This window comes from Apteryx rowi, unplaced genomic scaffold, assembly GCF_003343035.1.
Source record: "Apteryx rowi isolate R43461 unplaced genomic scaffold, aptRow1 scaffold_31, whole genome shotgun sequence".
NCBI classification, from domain to species: Eukaryota; Metazoa; Chordata; class Aves; order Apterygiformes; family Apterygidae; genus Apteryx; species Apteryx rowi.
Window position 1 is genome coordinate 3,239,040 of NW_020449530.1, and position 17,889 is coordinate 3,256,928.

A 17,889-nucleotide genomic window follows, 5' to 3' on the forward strand; every position below is an offset into this window, starting at 1 on the left:
TATACTGCCACAGAAAAAAATACCCGTTTGACATTCATGTTAAGCACATGCATCGCATGCAACACTGTAACAACTCAGAGTACTACAGCAATTGAATAAACTGAATTTTCAGTTCTGAGCTCTCTGACAGCAGAGACTCTTTTCATTTCACCAGAGCCTGGGTTAAAACCAAACAGTTTCATGGTATTAGACAAAATTTATTTCAAGTAAATTTCCAGCAGAGTTGTATCATCATCACTCACTGAAAACAGATTCATGTTGTCCCCTAGACTACGTTCAGAGGCTCTACTGAAGGAATCCAACTCATCATGGACCTGAAGGACAAGTGAGCAGATTTTCATACTTTCAGAAGAAACAAAACGGATATCAACTTGCACATCATGCATGCCTATGCTATATACAGCTTGCTAATCATTTTGACCATTTTAGGCATCGTCACTGTGAGCCTTCCTCCAAGCATCCAAATGCTAAAATTGTTGTGGGCGTATTTTTTGCCAGCAATACCCAGTGGAGCTGCAACAATAAGTAAGAGGTCTGCTCATGTTCCTGTATCCAAAAACTTCCCTAAACTACTAAACAGTTTTCTTCTTTTGCAGCCTCTTCATCTCACTGCTACTATAATGCTTGGATTTTTGATTATCCAGCATATAAGAGCATGTTCCTCTTCCACTGCCTTTAAAACAGAGGTACTGGAAAGGGTAAACAGCAACTGTTGTTTCATCTGCAGATCATTTTCTGAATAAAATCAGAAAGCTACTGATGCTCAACAAGTTGTGTTTTCTAAAAGTACAGCACTCCAAACATAGCTCCTGAAGCTCAGTCCTTTGTACAACTGTTTATAACTAATAACTCGGGAAGGTGTTTTCTATACAAAGCTCCACAGCTGCAATATTCAAGTTAAATCCACAAACAAACTGGCAGTGTAAGTCCACTTCTTCAGGAGAGGATAAGAGGAATCAGCAAGATAGGAAACTAGACAATACACATCATTTGCTTGACCTTCAGAATCCAAAAATCACTTGAACTCCACAGCCTACAAGAAACAATAACCTAAAATGGGCCCRCATCAGTAGCAGCTATGAAAAGTAACTGCAGTGTCATCCAAGTCTACTGTTAAGCTTTCCTTTGTCCCTAGTTTTCTCTAAACCACTTATTTCAGGGGAAGTGGCACATTTGTCATGGAATAAACAGTTGAGTCCCAATTGCTAGCTTATATGATATCATTAGTGCTAAGCACACAAAACAGATGAAACCAAGACTTCTCACACGATCAAACTTTTTTCTACGCAGGCACTACAGTGGGAGTCATGCAGAAACATTGGAAGAAAATGAAATTAATCACAAGTATTTCAGCAGGAACGGAACAAAGCTATCTACTATTATTCAGAGCCCTCGAGTCACGTCAGTCATAGATCCACCAGATACTCAAAGGTAATGTGGGATGTGGCTAGATACCAATAGCCTCTGTATCTCTGCTCTTCAAGGAAATAAAAAACAAACAATTAAATGCAACAGCCACAGATGCTTTAAAAGAAGAAAAAAAAGTGAAACTAATCTGGTAAAAGGATAAAACAATTCAGTCCTGTTTCCCCAATAAGACAGTCAACCCTTCTTATCTTTGGTGAATGTATTCCAAGATGTGATGAAATACATAGTGCCATGACCCTTGACTCCTGCGCTACGCATAACACAGAGGTYATCATTCAAGGCTCAAGATACTTTATTATCCTACCATGTCTAACAGACTGTTCAAAACCCACAAATGACAGCCAGGCTAACAGCAATACTTGCTATTTCTAAGAGTATGGACTAAAGATTCAAAGACCCTCAAACTGTAAACCTGACACTAAACTAGAAAATGGATGTTCAGATGAGGTTCCAGTCGCAAAGACTTCCTTCTGCTTTAACATGACAGAAACACATCACACATAAATACATGACTGAAAAACTACTGACATTTATCAAAATCTGACCTATTCCAGACAACTTATCAATTTCTAGAAAAAGAGAAAAGCAAGAACTGAAGTCCATCACAATTCCGAGGCAACTTTCTTGCAGACTTTAAATATACCCATTTAGTATGTATAAACACCACTAGTGTGACAGTGGAAAGCATCCTCTCAGCTGCCATCATCTGGACCAACCATGCAGATTCAAATGGTAACAGAAGTTTTCACTGAAGGACACAGTCAATTCAAAGGCCACAAAGCCCCTCCATTCGTTATTCCTCATTAGAGGATTCCAAAACAGCTTTAGCCTCCTTAATTCCCATTAGACCTCCCAAAAATTTCAAGAGCTGCAAGTCATCCATTTCATACTGGCTTCTATAGTACTGGCACTGCATTAATGAGTTCTACAAGCCAGAAGAAATCCATTTCTAAAACACAGGATGTACATGCAAGCAAAAGTGAGATCTATGCAGACAAAGACTCAAATGGACACTTTTTTTTAATTGAAGGCCGATGAACTGAGTGGCTGACAGTGCGATTAGTCACATTTATAGTTTATTTTATAAAAATGCTAATCATAGACATTCCAAATATCTTCAGTACTCCTTTGAACTGTTTTTTTTTTTTAAGCCATGACACAACTCCTCTCAAGGTTTTGCAAGCAAGTAATTCAACTAAGACATGACCGATTTCCCTGTTTTTTAAGGTAAGTCTGTAGCTGTTTTTGCAAGTTTTCATTCCTTAATCTCTAATTCAGTTTTAGCCCTGCACATTGCAGTTTTCACTAGCCAAAAACTACCATCTCACTCTATAAAAGCTTTCTGCAAAGAAGCTATTCTAAGTTAATGACCATGCCCACTCTCCCATTAAAGCGTTTTTTCAGTCATTTACTTAGCACTTAAGTTTTTTATGGCACTTTGTTTCACATTATGCTCAGCAGCCCATGCAACACATTGCATTTTGCAACCACACAGCCAGTGGCCATTGGCAGACTTCCACCACCCTCCCGTATTATTGGAATAAATCAAGGCTCACTTGCCCATGGACAGCAGCAAAACTCTCTGCAAACTGCAAAGTCAAGTTAGCCCCCATAATTAGCACCGTCACGTAGATTTATTATGAATCTCATTACAGTTGATTCACTGTTAGCTAGGATCACATCAGGTATCCTTGTTTTTTTGCTAGAAATCAGAAAACACACTTTGAGGACTGCGCAATGGCCAGAAGACCACTGGGTAAGTCTGGATAAATGCTCAGACCTAATAAAATTTCTAAGGGAAAGGAGACAACTAAAGAATTTAGAACAATCCTTCTAGCCACTTTTGGAACAGCATCAGGGCAACCAGCTTCAGCAGCTAAAATATGATCATCACTGTAAGAGCACTTCTATGATACCCCAGAAAACACTTACAACTTCACCTGAAAATAGAATTCACATTTAAGTTGTTCAACCTAATTTCTTCTTCATTCAATGAGTCTTGCTAGTTCTAAAACTTTTCCTAGTAGTTTGATAGCACAGAACTTCTCCTAAACATCCTGCGACTTCATTTACTTCAAATTAGAGTAATGCTTACAACCCTTTAAAGTGACAATCCAGCCACCAACTTGTGATTCCAGCAACTCCTGATAGATTCACAGCTGCTGAACTGAGTATTTATACATGAAACAACTGACGTATTTCCATCTGGCCTTCATGTCAAGGGGCTGACTATATAGAATGGCAAATCACTACTGCTTCCAAACAAAACTCAGGGAAGAGGAAAGGGAAACTGCTGAGTTGGAACTGCCCTTGACCCACCACACAAACAGGCTACTCAGCTGTCACTTGTGTTTTGGTCATCTGAGAAGCAGCAGAAAGTACATCTGAAATGAGACACCCCATTCAGCTGAAGCTCAATCTAGTCCATGGATTTTTTTCCCTTCCTGGAAAGAGATTTGGCCTGAGAAGGGGGAGGGAAGAAGGCACGGGTGTAAGGCAAATTCCCAAGAGAACTATAAGCACATTTCCATGGATAAGATTGATTTACCAGATGGAAAAATCTAAGTCTGGAAGAAGGCAGCTCCAGGAGTCAAAATTTAGATATAGGTTTTAACTCTGCTCACCATTCTTTTACAAGTGGTAGTCTGAACACCGCCACAGCCACAAAATCCACTCCATCCCAGAGGAGGGCAAAGAGGAAAAAAAAATCCTTTTTTGCCAGATCGCATACACAGGGACCACATGAAGATTCAGGAAGGCCAAGAATTAGGAAACAAAGCAAAGAAAGCTACATGGGCAATGACTGACACAGTGCTTTGTTTATTTGGGGAGAGGGTGGGGAAAAAAATAAGAGTATTTCCTGAACAGGTAAGAAGCAGGAACAGTTACCAATTCTTACTCACAGGAAGAAAACCAGATGCCATTTCCCTACATATTATTGCCAGAGAAGATAAGGATAGAAGTCAAAGGGAAAGTGCAATTGTGCAAGTGCAACTATACATTAACAACCAATTCCTTTTTTCCATTCTAAATTCCAGTGCCAACTTCCTCAGATTTCATACCCCTTTCAATTGTCAAAATATACTTAAAGCATCACTATCTTCACAGCCTGTAGGGCTTTTTTTATGGCACCCAGCCACACCTACCTAATTAACATGTATAGCAATTGAGTCATTATCTAGTAATTATCAGTGATTTTATACAGAATAGACACGTTCTTTCAAATTTTACAGGTCTACCCAAGCCACATGGTTTCTTGCAAAAAGTCACCAAGATCAGAAGGTGAGGAACATATACTGTTGGATATGGTAGGAGAGTAAAGTCACAGAGAACACAAGTGTATTTTAGAAATTTAGTACCATCTTATAAGCTGCCATGTTAGACACCATAACAGCTTTTTGACAGAGGCCAAAAGCACTGAAGAGCTTCAGTGAAGCAAACCTTCAGTTAAACAATTCAGTCCGCTAATCAGCGATTGGCAATAATGTTGAACTCTTTGAGACTACCACAAAAGGAATTTTAGGATCTATTTTGCTGACATTGAAAGTACAACTAGCTGCTCTAGCACAGCTGATCCTGACATACTTCCTTTTTTCACCCCTCCTAATCTAAAGCTACTCATGCTCTCTTCACACAACCAAGTCATTTCTTTGCTGCACCATTCCTGAGCCAATTGCTCTGGTTTCACTTGTCACAGGATTCATACCTGAAAAAAGACAGAGTTCCTGCTGATCTGTTTGAACCACTTTATCAGCAACCTGAAATTCAAAGTCTTATCACTTACATGGTCTAGAAACCAAGAATGTTTTCTCCCAGCTGCAAAGGAATAACAGTATTTCACAATATAAATCTATCAAATGCAGAAACCATCTACAATGTTAGTGCATTATAAGTTTCCTCACATCTCTACACTTGGGGCAGAATATGCAAAGCTTTTCTCACTGCCATTCATCTTAACACTTTGCAGCTCTTATCTATACACCTGATAATTCTCATTAGAAAACAGACCCAGAAAGCCATCTGGAACAGCAAGTCATTCACCACTAAGCAGGCCACAGATGCTGCTTTGGGACTGACTTCCAATTCCAAAAAGTCTTTCAAACATCTAAATTATGATCACAAAGTTTTACCTTACACACAAGCTGTGCAGCTTCATAATCTATGACAAAATAGTAAAAAAAAAAAAAAAATCCACAAACAAAAACCACCCACAACAAATAGCAACAACTCTCATCAGCACTGGCTGCTGCCATTTTATAGCTCAGAGTCTGAAAAGCCATTCTATACGTGCATTCATGATCAGCATATTTCATAAATATTTAATCCACAACAAGCCTGCAAAATATATTACAAACTGAGGCATACCAAGGTTAGGTAGCTTATTCAAGGAGGCATTACTAAATTAAGAAAACAAAGGGAGATATTTTTGACAAGAAGTAGTGATGAAATGCACAAACTTCAGCACAAACATTATAGTAAGACTACTTTCATTATATTAAGCCTACTTTCATGGATGAGCAGTTCATAGCAATGGCAATTTTCAGAAGCAAATTTGCRTGGTCCTAGAACTTTACAATTCATACAACCTAAGAATCAAGTCGTTGCTACTCCACACCTTAAATGCTGCTTCAACTCTCAAAGCTCTTTAGGAGAAACCACTTAAGCCAACAACGATAAGATTTAAGCATCTCCAACATCAATAAATCAGACATCAATTCTGCATAATTTTCTGGGATTCTCAAATTCGAGAAATTTTCATACTGGATGGGAGGAAGAAAAACATTTGAACCCAAGTCCCAAAATATAGACAAGAAACTGGCTATTTTTCCTGTTTGCAGAAAGTGCTACTATATACATTTACACCTCCAGCAGGTCATATTCAGTTGCACTGACATGCCAAAATTAGTGCTACACTACTGTTGTGGCACTTCCCCTCTGACTTGCCCCCCCTGCCCCCTCCCCCAAAAGACCCACACACTTTCATGACAAGCGCTGTATCCTATTTGATGCAACCATGCAGATACCCTGGCAACTCTGAGGATACCAACTATAAGAAAAATCACTAGTCTGTTAAAAAAAAGCAAAAAAAGGAAATGAAGAGTATATAATATTAATCTACATTAGCACAGATTGAGTGCAGCAAATTTTGCTTTATAGGCATTATTGCCTGAAGATCATTCTGACCCCTGAATAAATCAAGAGATTAACATTTTCGTTACCAATATTCAGACAGAAGGCACAAATTATAAGCTATAAGGAGAGTCTTAAATATTTGCATTATAATCTAAAGCAACTGAAAAGATTCACTCTCCTACAAAGACAGGAAAAAACATAATCCCTAAAGCTTTGGGTGTTGACTACTTGCATTTGTTCTGCACGTGAAATTCACCTCCAGCACAAGTGCAACTCAAACCAGCATTCCCTAGGACCTTTTCACTTTCTGCAAGCACAAGATGACCACTGCAGTTTGAGACGCCAAAATTCCCTGCTCCTCCTCCTTGGGATTCTCAAGACTTTCTTAGTTGCCACTACCACTGAAGACCACTGAACATTCAAGCAGGTAGTCTACAAAACCAAAGGGTGCACGTAAGAGAAACAGAGATGCTTTTTGCTGGGGGATTACTTGACTAAAGACAATTATTTATAGACAAATCTTAACAATCTATTAATGTACTAGGGCACTTAAGACTTCAGCAGCAATCCAGGGCATTTAGCACTTCAGCAGCAACTCAGGACCTCTTCACTGTACTTTGTGACTCCTGAGGGTAATGCTGAACCTCTCAGATACATTAGGGCTTGTGCAATGAGAACAGCAAAATAACCATACCATCACCTGAATCAGCTCAAAGTTGCCATCAAGAGGCAAGATATTAAAATTCAAGTGCCATGTGTAATTTTTTTCCCCCAGATGCAGACAACCTGAAATGCATTCAGTTTTTCAGTTGCTTCTCTGCAAACCAAAATGTCAAGCTGCATGCAAAGGAAGTAGTGAAAACCACAAAAGAAACATTCTAAAAGTGAACTTAAAAAGTCTTACTGTTGTATCAGACATTTCTGCAGTTTCTCAATTTTTAGCACACTGTTCCTGGCAAACCTAACAACTCACTAAGCCCCAAAACAGGATAAGTGCTAATAAAGCCCTCAAAGGCCATTCTATATACTGTTGTTCTCTATTGGTCTATACCCAAAGAGGGCGATACTAAAAGAAAAACCCAAAAAAACAAAACAAAAAAACCCCCACACCACTCAAATTCTTTTTAGTCAAGATTTCTCACTGTGGGATACCTGAATGGACTGCTTCTCAACAACTCTAATTCAAGTTTAGCCTCACTTGTCATAATTTCTCTCTAGGGAAGCCTCAAAGTCTCCAAGTCCAAATCAGTTATAGTAAAACAAAGCACATCAAGTTAGCATCTTGCATTTTATATACAAACACAATCTTTATTTCCCAAATGAAGATATACTGTAAGCAGCTGAATAAAGGAAGAGGCAAACCAAGAATAGCTGCATGTTAAGAGATATCCTTAAGAATAAAAGCCTCACTTACAGGAAGCAGATTTGAAGAGATGTTCTAACATTTTGTAACATTTAACCAAAACCTGCTAACAGTTCAGAAAATGCCATTAACAGATGCGTATTACATAAGCATGCACAGATTTACAGATCCTTAAGATAATCAGCCTGGATGGCTGAAGCTTTTAATAGCAATATTTGTGGGTTATTGTTTGTATGTCATTAGTCTTTGCCAGGATAGAAGCTCTTTTCACAGCAGTCAAAATACATTCATACTGGGGTCACAAACTTGCCAGCAACAGTCAGCAAAGCAGAAACAATGGTTACACATGGTTACTTTAAGAGAAGAAAGTGTCCAGCAAAAAAACAGTGAAACACCACCAATTGGATAGACTTACATCATCCTGAGACAATACTAACTGGCCAAAACCACATAAAAATGAACTTAATTGTCAGTATTAGTTTTGTACCATCTGATTAGCATCCTTATATAGATGTTTCAGATTTATTCCAATTACATGGAGATCGGTATTCCTATTCTTTTTACTGATGCAAAGTAGGTTTGACTGCATTTGATATCCTTCTAAATGGTGGCAGTAAACTCTCAATCACCTAGGTGAGTTTTTCCATTTGCTTGCTTCTTTTGTTAACCCCAAATCTGTTATCAGAACCCACTATCTTCATCTACTGATGCAATGAAGTTAGGAATGGCTGAAGCTACACAGGTGAAAAAGATGACATAGTACAGCTAGACAGAAGCTAGAAGGCTTCTCCCTCACATAAGGAGGGTAACGGAACTTTTTCCCATTCCATCTGCTGTCCTAAAGCAGAAAAATAGCAGTTCAGTGGATACCTATCAAAAGTTTCTACTGATGATTGTTTATTGACGGAAGCGATAAGACCCTCACTGTCCTGGACTGTGGCTCAAACACAGCATCCACATCACAAGCTAGCCGAGTTGCCAAAGCTTCCTCTTCATTTCAGTCTTGCTCATAACATGCAAGATGGAGTCCTGCTAACAACTTATGAAATGAGAAGACATAAAAAACACCATAGTGATCTCATCCTGAGAGCAGTTACTTCATGGCACTGCTGCCCAGATTATTGCCAATAGATGGATTAGATGATTTCAGTATCATAGGTTCTTGGGCATGTTAAGWACACTCAGAAATGGCATCCCCTATGTTAAAACACGCAGCACTGGGCAAAACATTAGTTCCAGTGTCATTGTCACATCACTGAACTGCTCATAGATATTTTAGCTACAAGCCAGATGTCCGTCAAGTACAAATATAATTTTTGTAGGATTTCTAAATTATGAATGTGTATATAGGTAGCAATTCTGAAGATTCAGCTTAGAGATAGAATTATAAATCCAAACTTGGTAAGTTTATTTTCTCCTCAAGCATTGCAGAATGTGCTGTCCTTGTAAAAAGTCCTTATTGCTTTAGGCAGACATTCATATTTATATAGCTTCTGAAAGACAAAAAACACCAACACAAATCTATTTTTAGTGGGCTGCAATTTTTTTCACTGAAGAATGAACTAAGATGATGTTAAGCAGCATGTGATCCAAGCAAAGTAACACATAGTACAGCTAGGAATTACCCAGGCAAATACTGAAGTGCCTTAGAATAATTTGGATATGCACAACACACCTGTCATCACCAGGTGAAAATGAAAATTGGAAGGAAGTTCCCAAGCCTGAATCTGGATTCTTCCAGTTACTGTATCCCATCCAAGCTATTCTACTCTGGTTTATTAGAAGAAAAGAAGACTTAGCAGCATCTGTGATCATCTTGTTGCAAGGATCTCCTCTTAAGTTAAGAGGATAGCATCACATAGCATAGAATGTTATTAACACAAAGCTTATCCTTTACAGTATGGAGTTAAGGAGGGGCCTGTAGGTTGTGCCCATTAGACAAGAACAGAGCAAGCTCCCTTTCTGTGAGCTACAGATTCAATTCTGGTCACCTCCCCTGACTCTCCCAAGCCATATCTTGAGGGCAACCAAACACTTATGTTAATAACTGCTGGCATGAGATTTTTTAATTATGCTGAGGAGGTTTGATATAAGAATGGAATAAGGATATTGGTAATATCTTCACTAGAGACATTCAAACACTGTTTAAGGATCAGTGGACAGCCTAAACCAGCCTCAAAAGCTGCTAGAGCAGAAAGTCATGAGGACTGTGAGCAGCTCCCATAAAAATACTTATGATGCCAAATAAGAAGTTGAGTCTCATTTGTTAGAACAAGAACTTTAACAGTGTATTTGAAAAGAACTGCCGATGCCTCAGGTTAGATAAAAACCTTCAACTACTCCAAGAAATTGTTTTGCAAACAGCACTACAAATTCTGCTAATTAAAACAGGAATTTGTGTATTATGTACATAGGAAGATTGTTCTTCCAGACATGGTATACACACACAGCATGATAAAGGTAAAACCATGAAGTTATTACCAAAGTTTAAGAGTCAAGAATGGGAACTTGGTACTATCTGCTATTAAAAAAACACATGCTCTGCCAAGAGAAAGTCTTAAGCCCAACTGTCAACTTGCATGACATTTAGAATTTTTCTTAAAGCCCAAATATTATGGCCTTTATATCTGCATTTCCATTTTTCAGAAGTTTATAGCCCTCAAGACTAAAATGAGCTTGAAAATATGAACCTAGACACTGAAATGGAAAAATACTCAACTTTTATTTTAACTCAGTCATGATTTGGGGAGAACCATTTAGTGATCCTAAGGGGGGGGGAGGGGAGAGCAGAGGGGGAAGAGGGTTGCCAATCTTTATAGGAAGTGAAAGTTTCTGAAGACATGCATGACAGGAAACATCAAGGCAGCCATTGCTTAGTACAGATTTTGCCACATCCAGTATGTAGAACATGGGTGACAGTTGGAGCTGCACTGTTTAATAAGCTACGGAAATGAAAACCAAACCAAAAGGAAATGCGGCCCTGAGGGAAGCTACTAGCCAAATCCACACTGCACCATGCACTGCATCCATGGAGACAGTACCAAAGATCTATCACTGCTTGTTTTATTTATTACTCTGCTAGACAGCTCTTGAAGGACAATACACAGGATGTCTCCAAGGAGCCTTATCAGCTTCTTTTTCTTTTAAGGAAAGATTATGGTCCTAATATTTTTCCTTTAGCCTTCAAAAGTTTAGTTATGGAGTTAAGAATTTTTATTTTATACCACAGCAGTCCAAAACAAGTCTCACTTAAGAGAAGAATTTATTTTAATTCTGTAGCTTTCTCCAGCCCACCTGAACTGACAAATAGGAATATATTTACTTCCCTAAATACTTCCTGAAAATGTAGTGTTTCTTATATTCATATAAATACTCATATATAATGCAAAGTTTCTTATATTCTTATAAATTGAACCACAGCCATACCCAAAAGTGATATCCCTTTGAGGTAAGGTTAGTTTCCTAAGTAGAGGTCTCGTAACAGCTGCAGCTCCAGAATGTACTTTCAAACTCCCTTCTCTCTTTCAGGGTCACCTTTGTAAAATCTGAGCAAGTCTGATCACTGTTTATACTTCTGCAGGTAATTAGACTGGCTCCTTTCCCATGCCACTTATCAAGTTGTCAGTTGCATCAATTACAGCACAAACACTCAGGAACATGGCTGTTATTTATTCTTTAGCCAGAAGAGGAGTTTTCACAATCAGAGATCTAAAGCCACTAAGTACCAGTAACTTGTTCTGCCCTACCACCTGGAAAAGCTGTAGAGAATAAACTTACACTTAACTCCCCAAAATTTCAAGCTCCCTATCTGCACACACTTGAAGGCCCTTGGAAATCTGGTGTAACCTGGAAGTGTTATAAACAGACTATACATCTATGGTTTTACAATTTTTTGCTTTCAGTAATTTGGAATTTGTAGAGCGGAGAGCAGAAAAAGAGCTAACAGGGACAGAATGAAGTTCACAGGAATTTTTGCATATAGCCCCTTTATTAATCTGCATTTGTGACAATTATGCATCTGATCCTGAAGAAGTAGTGAACTAGATGTGTATTGCCTCCATTACAATGGTTATAATCAGATATAGTTATGCTAACAGACTATTAGAGTATTTTATTTGCAGATCTGAAGTGCAGGACACTAAGTAGGCATGGGAATCACCATAATGGATTAGATTTGAGTTTGATTCATTTCAGTAAGTTTTATAAAGTATATAAAAAGTACATTTACATTTAAAACATAGTTACAGCTTTCAAAGAAGGTATGTTTATTTCAGGATGTTGACTATCCCTCCAGAACCAGCAGAACATAATCTTTTTCCAGTAGCAAGTTAACAGATGAATTCCAGGTCCACACTGCTCAACTTCCTCTCACTGCATAAAGGTTTTGATTTGGTTTTCCGTTTTGTTTTAATGCAGCTATAAGATCATGCATCAGAGCTAGTATCTCTGCAATCAAGCCTCAGTGAGCAATGTGCAACAAGCTTGAAAAAAAAAAAAAAAAAACACTACAGGATGCCACAGTTATGTGATACAAGACCTTTTTTGGTTGTCAGGCTTGGACATGCAGCTTCTGAAGCATTCCCAATTCAGTCCAGAAAGCAAAGAGATTTTTAGGAATTATACTTTGACTTTCATAGGCTGATATTTACTACGGTGAGCCTGCAGCAGTCTATACTCTGGAGTATAAAAACTACATTCCAATGTTGTCTGCTGACCTAAATCTCAATATTAAGTATAGCTTTAACTCTAAGAGACAAGATAGATATAGTTTACTTTGAAATATCACTAAAAGATAAAATATACCTCATATGTAAACATCTTCCTGTATTATACTTTGAGTTTTAAGAAGTCACCTTTTATACATTGTTACAGCCAGAGTAATTCTGACATATGGAAATATTATTTAGCACCTCACTACTTCCTGTCATAAAAAGTGAGAATCAGCTGCATTATCATTTCTACCAGACTGCACTAGAGAATCTCATGGTTCGCACAAAGGTATGATATCGTGTCTGTTCTTCACTGTTTTTCCATAGTTGCTGCCTATGCAAAGAAAATCCACTGGTAATTTGGAGCATCTTGCGTACTACACTTGGTCTATAATTTAGTTTACAGTCTACATCAGAATTGCACTTCTATAACCTAGACCAATTCATCACCTAAAAGACCTATAACTAAAGGTAATCAAACTCACATTCAGCTTCCCTTCATATGGTGGTAATTAGTAAAACATACTCTTGCACCACCCTCACTTCTGGAGCTCATTCTTATGTTGAGAAGCTGTGCCTTTGTGCCTTGCTCAGGGACAGCATTCAGCCTCCTGCTCCCCTTCAGTAGTTCAGGCTTCAGCACAATAACCTGACTAATGCTGCACTGATGCCAGTGTAAGAATGGCAAAATGACGTATTAGCAGGAAGATGCATTCATGAATTTTAACTGCTGACTGACTAACCTACCTTTTCCGCCAAAGAAATACAAAGTACAGAAGTGATATAGCGCATTTCCAGACAAGTGTGGAAGCTCTCCAGCACATAGTTTACCAGCAATCTTGTCTTCAACTAAAGAACTTCTTAGTGACAGTTTCTAAATTGTGTTTCCTATAAGAGAAGATTCTATACAAATGAAAGAGACATCTTCAAATCCCTGACAAATACAGAGTTCAAAGATTTCAGTTTTCCTTCCACAACATCAAGCTTGCTTTTATATCTGAAGAACTACTGATTTGAATGACAGAACCCAAAGCAATAGTTTTATGCACACAGTTAGGCAGTCCAGCAAGGAACTGCACCAGCCTGTATTACTCTAAAAACCAGAGCTGAAGTGATAGTCTTAATTTAAAACTAACTCAAAATGAAACAGGGACTTAGCAGATGACACATGACCCCTCCAATTGGGCTTTTTACAGTTAATTATGTGACGTGTACTTCCTTTAACACAAAAGTATTACTAAGCATAGTTAAATTTAATGCAAAAGGAACAGCTATCACATTTTAGCCACAATGTTACCTGAACTGTACAGACAGGTGACAAGACTTACAGATCAGGAATGTAATTTAAAAAGACCGCAAAGTAACATGATTGTATGGAAAGGGATATTTTCAATTAAAAGGGAAAACAGTGGCACAAGGTGTTTTTGCCAACTTCTGCATACTTAAATCTCATTAAAGCAGTAACCCTAACTACTACTACACTAAATTTATGAGATGAGCTAATGACAACAGTAGGAGGCACACTTGACTCAGAATAACTAGAGCTGAAATGAGTATATACATTGAGAATAAAAGTATTTGAAAGCTAAGACTACACTAGCCATTTCCCTGAAGTAACTGAAGCTGAGCACTGGCCCTAAGTAGTTGCTGCTCAGCTCTTCACAGCTCCACTATGCTTATGGCAGGRCAGCTATTTCAAATTTAAATACTTGCATCCAGTATTTAGCATCCAGTATTTAAACTAGTTCATCTACAATTTGCTAGTATAGCTAGGCCACAAATTAAACTAGGATAGTCTATCAGCCTTGCCTTCATTAGGATTTCATTGCACATCTACCAGCAACCTTGAAATACCTGATTCCTTCAAATCAAGTCCTGACATCTTCCTCAAATAAGTAAAGAAAAATTAGAGTCTTGCCCAGGACCTCCCTTACAGAGATATTAAGAATGCCATTAAACCACACACAGAATTTCAGCTTGTTCTCCTTCAGTTTGCTCCACAATGCAGGACACCAAGCACAAGGGCCATTAAAATGCAGTTCAAGAACCTTCTTAAGGATATGGGGCAATATCCTCCAGAGTATCCCCAGCAATCTGGGAAGCCAAATTGTATTTGATAAGCAAGACTTAAGCACCCCAACTCCTTGATTTTAACCTTTATCTCTGAGCAGCATGTACATAAGAATTAGGTATAGTTGCACTATCCATGGTTAAAAAGTCATTCGGCCAGAATCCATTACAGACTCTCCTGTGCAGGACGTAAACTCCTCGATCAACAAGACTCCTACTACAGAGTTTCTTCTGATAGTCAAACACTGTCGTTTAAGTGAACTGAAAGAAGCTAGCTTCTTATTTCCTTCTAAACAGCGGAGATCTTAAAGAAACTGAAGCATTTAAGGTATGCTAGAAAAGCCTTAGAAGAGCACACCTCCAAGGATTCTGAAGTGTGAATTTTTCTTTCCCATTTGGTTATGCGCCTTGCAACCATGCTAAGCAGCCTTATTCTGGCAATACTACAGTTGCACTATAAAAGACTCCAGAAAGATGGGACACCTAGGACACTCATACTTGCTAGCATGAACTACAGATTAGAAAAGCTGCTCTATTACCAAAGAAAGCATCTCAAGGCAATTAAAAGTAAGCATGAATGAGTTATGGTAGGTGTAATATGGCATGGAAGAAAGTCATTCACACTTTCTTTGGAAAATAAGCACGCTTTGAAGGTTCACCAATCCTCAAGTCATGGCATTCTGGAAAGACAGTATGACACCTAAGTTAGTCTGTCTTGGTGAATCCAGATTATATTTTGTTACAAATCAAGTACAAGGAATTTCACCAACCTGTCAACAGTTACCAGTTTCCTAGAGAAAGAGGAAGATGTACCTATCACACCAACAACCATCAAGTTCCTCCTTCTATTACTAGAAGCAAAAAATAAAACAGGATTTAATCTTAAAATATCCTACTAACTAGAGTCTAGCTGCTTTAGCAAATACTTTAACAGCTATAAAGTTCATATTCATGTCTCAAAATTGTCATTTTGTTTGCAGTCTCCTTATGACAGAAAAACTGCAGTCGTCACAGTAATTTAAAGCACAATACACTCCCGCAACACCGCTAACCTCCAAGCAAAACATCAGCCATTTCCCCCTTGCGAATATTTTCATTCATGCTTTTTGCAGTCTCATTGTCATTTTTAAATACTACTTATGGAATTTTTTAATCATCTGAAAGCTCAGCAATGTGCTCTTTATAAATATGCTTCTTTATTAAGTTACTTCAAAGAAGGTGCTTCTTTAAACAATTTGTTCACATGGTATTGAAGATGGTTATGACATTTCAGAGGTAACGTTAGTGGGAAGTGACTGATTCCAAGTTGACATTGGTTTCTGATCAGCAAATACAGCATAAAGATTAAAACAGATTTCAGGGGTTAAAAGTCAAGGAACTGTATAATTGCAGAGACTAAAATTTCAAGTAAGAGTCATATCATTTTGGTGGATTATTCATCTCCTCTCAGTACAGACTGCAAGTGCTTAAGCAGAGTCCAACACTGAATCATTTCACGTTTTTATTGAAGTAACGCCCGGAAGAAGACCACAGCAATTACATAGCTTGCATGGAGGAAGGGGGCATGCTTAAGGGTCACAAAGTAAACTGGAAGTTTAGTATCACGATCAGTAAGTGTGGCATAATGGCAATAATACAACTAACCAAGACACTGGCAGGAAGCTTGAGCAACCATCCAAAAGCAAGTATGAATACAAATTGAGAGATCTCTTAATAACTTCTCTCAGTTTGACAGGAATTGCTAAAAAATAACTTTTGGCGGGGGAAGAAAGTTTTGATATATTACTGCAATCATTCATTTGTGAGCAACTAACTGCTTAGATCCCTCTCAGAAATTTCTGGGATTTTTATCTAATGATCTTCTTTTGTCTACACTAAATTGGATGTGAACACACCCAATAATAAACCTGTACTATTGAACCCCTCTCTAGAACTGCATTGAAACCCAACTCTAAAAAGCAAGCACTATCCTTTTAACACTAAGGCTTTGAAAGCAAACCTGTGCGCCAGGTATTTGTTACTGGTACTCCATGCTCTTCCCACTTCTTTTAAGCTTGTTGCACAGCAACCTGCCTCTCAGTTATACAAGCTCTGACTCACGTGGAACTAAGGGTGTTCTTGTCATCATTAGACCAGGACTTTACTAAACTCTGGCTCTGCTGAGGCTAGAAACTTACTAGAAGAGTTATCTTATTCCAGTTTAATACACCAACCATTTGGAAAAGTTGAACTTCAGCTTTTTACAGCTTCAGAAAGGACACAATTACTCTTTTCCTAGTGCCTGTACCAAGTGAGAACCCTAGAACTTAGAATGAAAAAAATAAATTTGCAAAACTAAGCAACATGACACACTACATGACTATGTGTATATTTTAAGGTTACCTCCTACAACAGTCTACTGCCATAAATATAGTAAATGCCTGTGAAATTTACATTTTAATATTTTTCTTAAAAAAAAAAAAAAAGCGCTTAAACACATTCTTTGAAAAGTGAAGTTTACCTCAAATTGACATTCGCTTACATGGCAATGGGCACATTTTCTCTTAGCCTCCCTGAAGCCTCGTACAAGTATTTTTACAACCCTCCAAAATGTAAGATGCTGTAAGAAAGAGTCTTAGTACAAATTCTGAGGACAAAAGGCTAAAAATTTTCTTCAGAGAGCAGAGTCTTTAAAAGAATTAACAGGCAAAGAGACTCCAAGGAAAGGTTGCACCTTCCTTCCAAAGGAGTGGCCCAGGGAGGTCTGCAGTCCCCTCTCTGAATAAAGCTGACTTTGGATCAACGGATTTTAGCTTCTTCAAGCAGGCAGCCTCACATCTGGGAGAGTGACTGTGCCCTGGTAATTTTTTATTACTATTATTATTATTATTTACCTGTAGCTCRCACCAGGCGACTTCCACAGTGGTCTCTGTATCCAGTCCTTTATAGACAGTTTTGAAGGAGCCTCTACCGATCTCGATGTCAAACTTCAGGAAGCGACCGTCGGGGGAGATGCCCACCGCCTTGGTCTCGAGCTCTTCGATGTCTTCCTGCTGCGTCCGCCGCTCCTCAAACTCCCGGCTGGCAGCTGACGCGCTGCCAGCGGTGCTGGTGGGGGGCAGCGCGGCGGCCTCCTCCTCCTCCTCTTTGGGCAGCAGCGGGGCGGCGTCCTTGGCGGCAGGGGGCTCCTGAGCAGCCCGTCCCCCG

General features: G+C 38.6%; 1 protein-coding gene across 1 annotated transcript in view; it reads right to left on the reverse strand.

Moving 5' to 3' along the window:
* WNK1 (WNK lysine deficient protein kinase 1) overlaps positions 1-17,885 on the reverse strand; it is a gene marked incomplete at its 5' end in the record, with an annotated part of 110,683 nt that extends 92,798 nt beyond the window's left edge. The window contains one exon of the mRNA XM_026070333.1: positions 17,577-17,885. Coding sequence (XP_025926118.1) covers positions 17,577-17,885 — 309 coding nt within the window. The remainder of the gene's footprint in view (positions 1-17,576) is intronic.
* Positions 17,886-17,889: the final 4 nt, after the last annotated feature.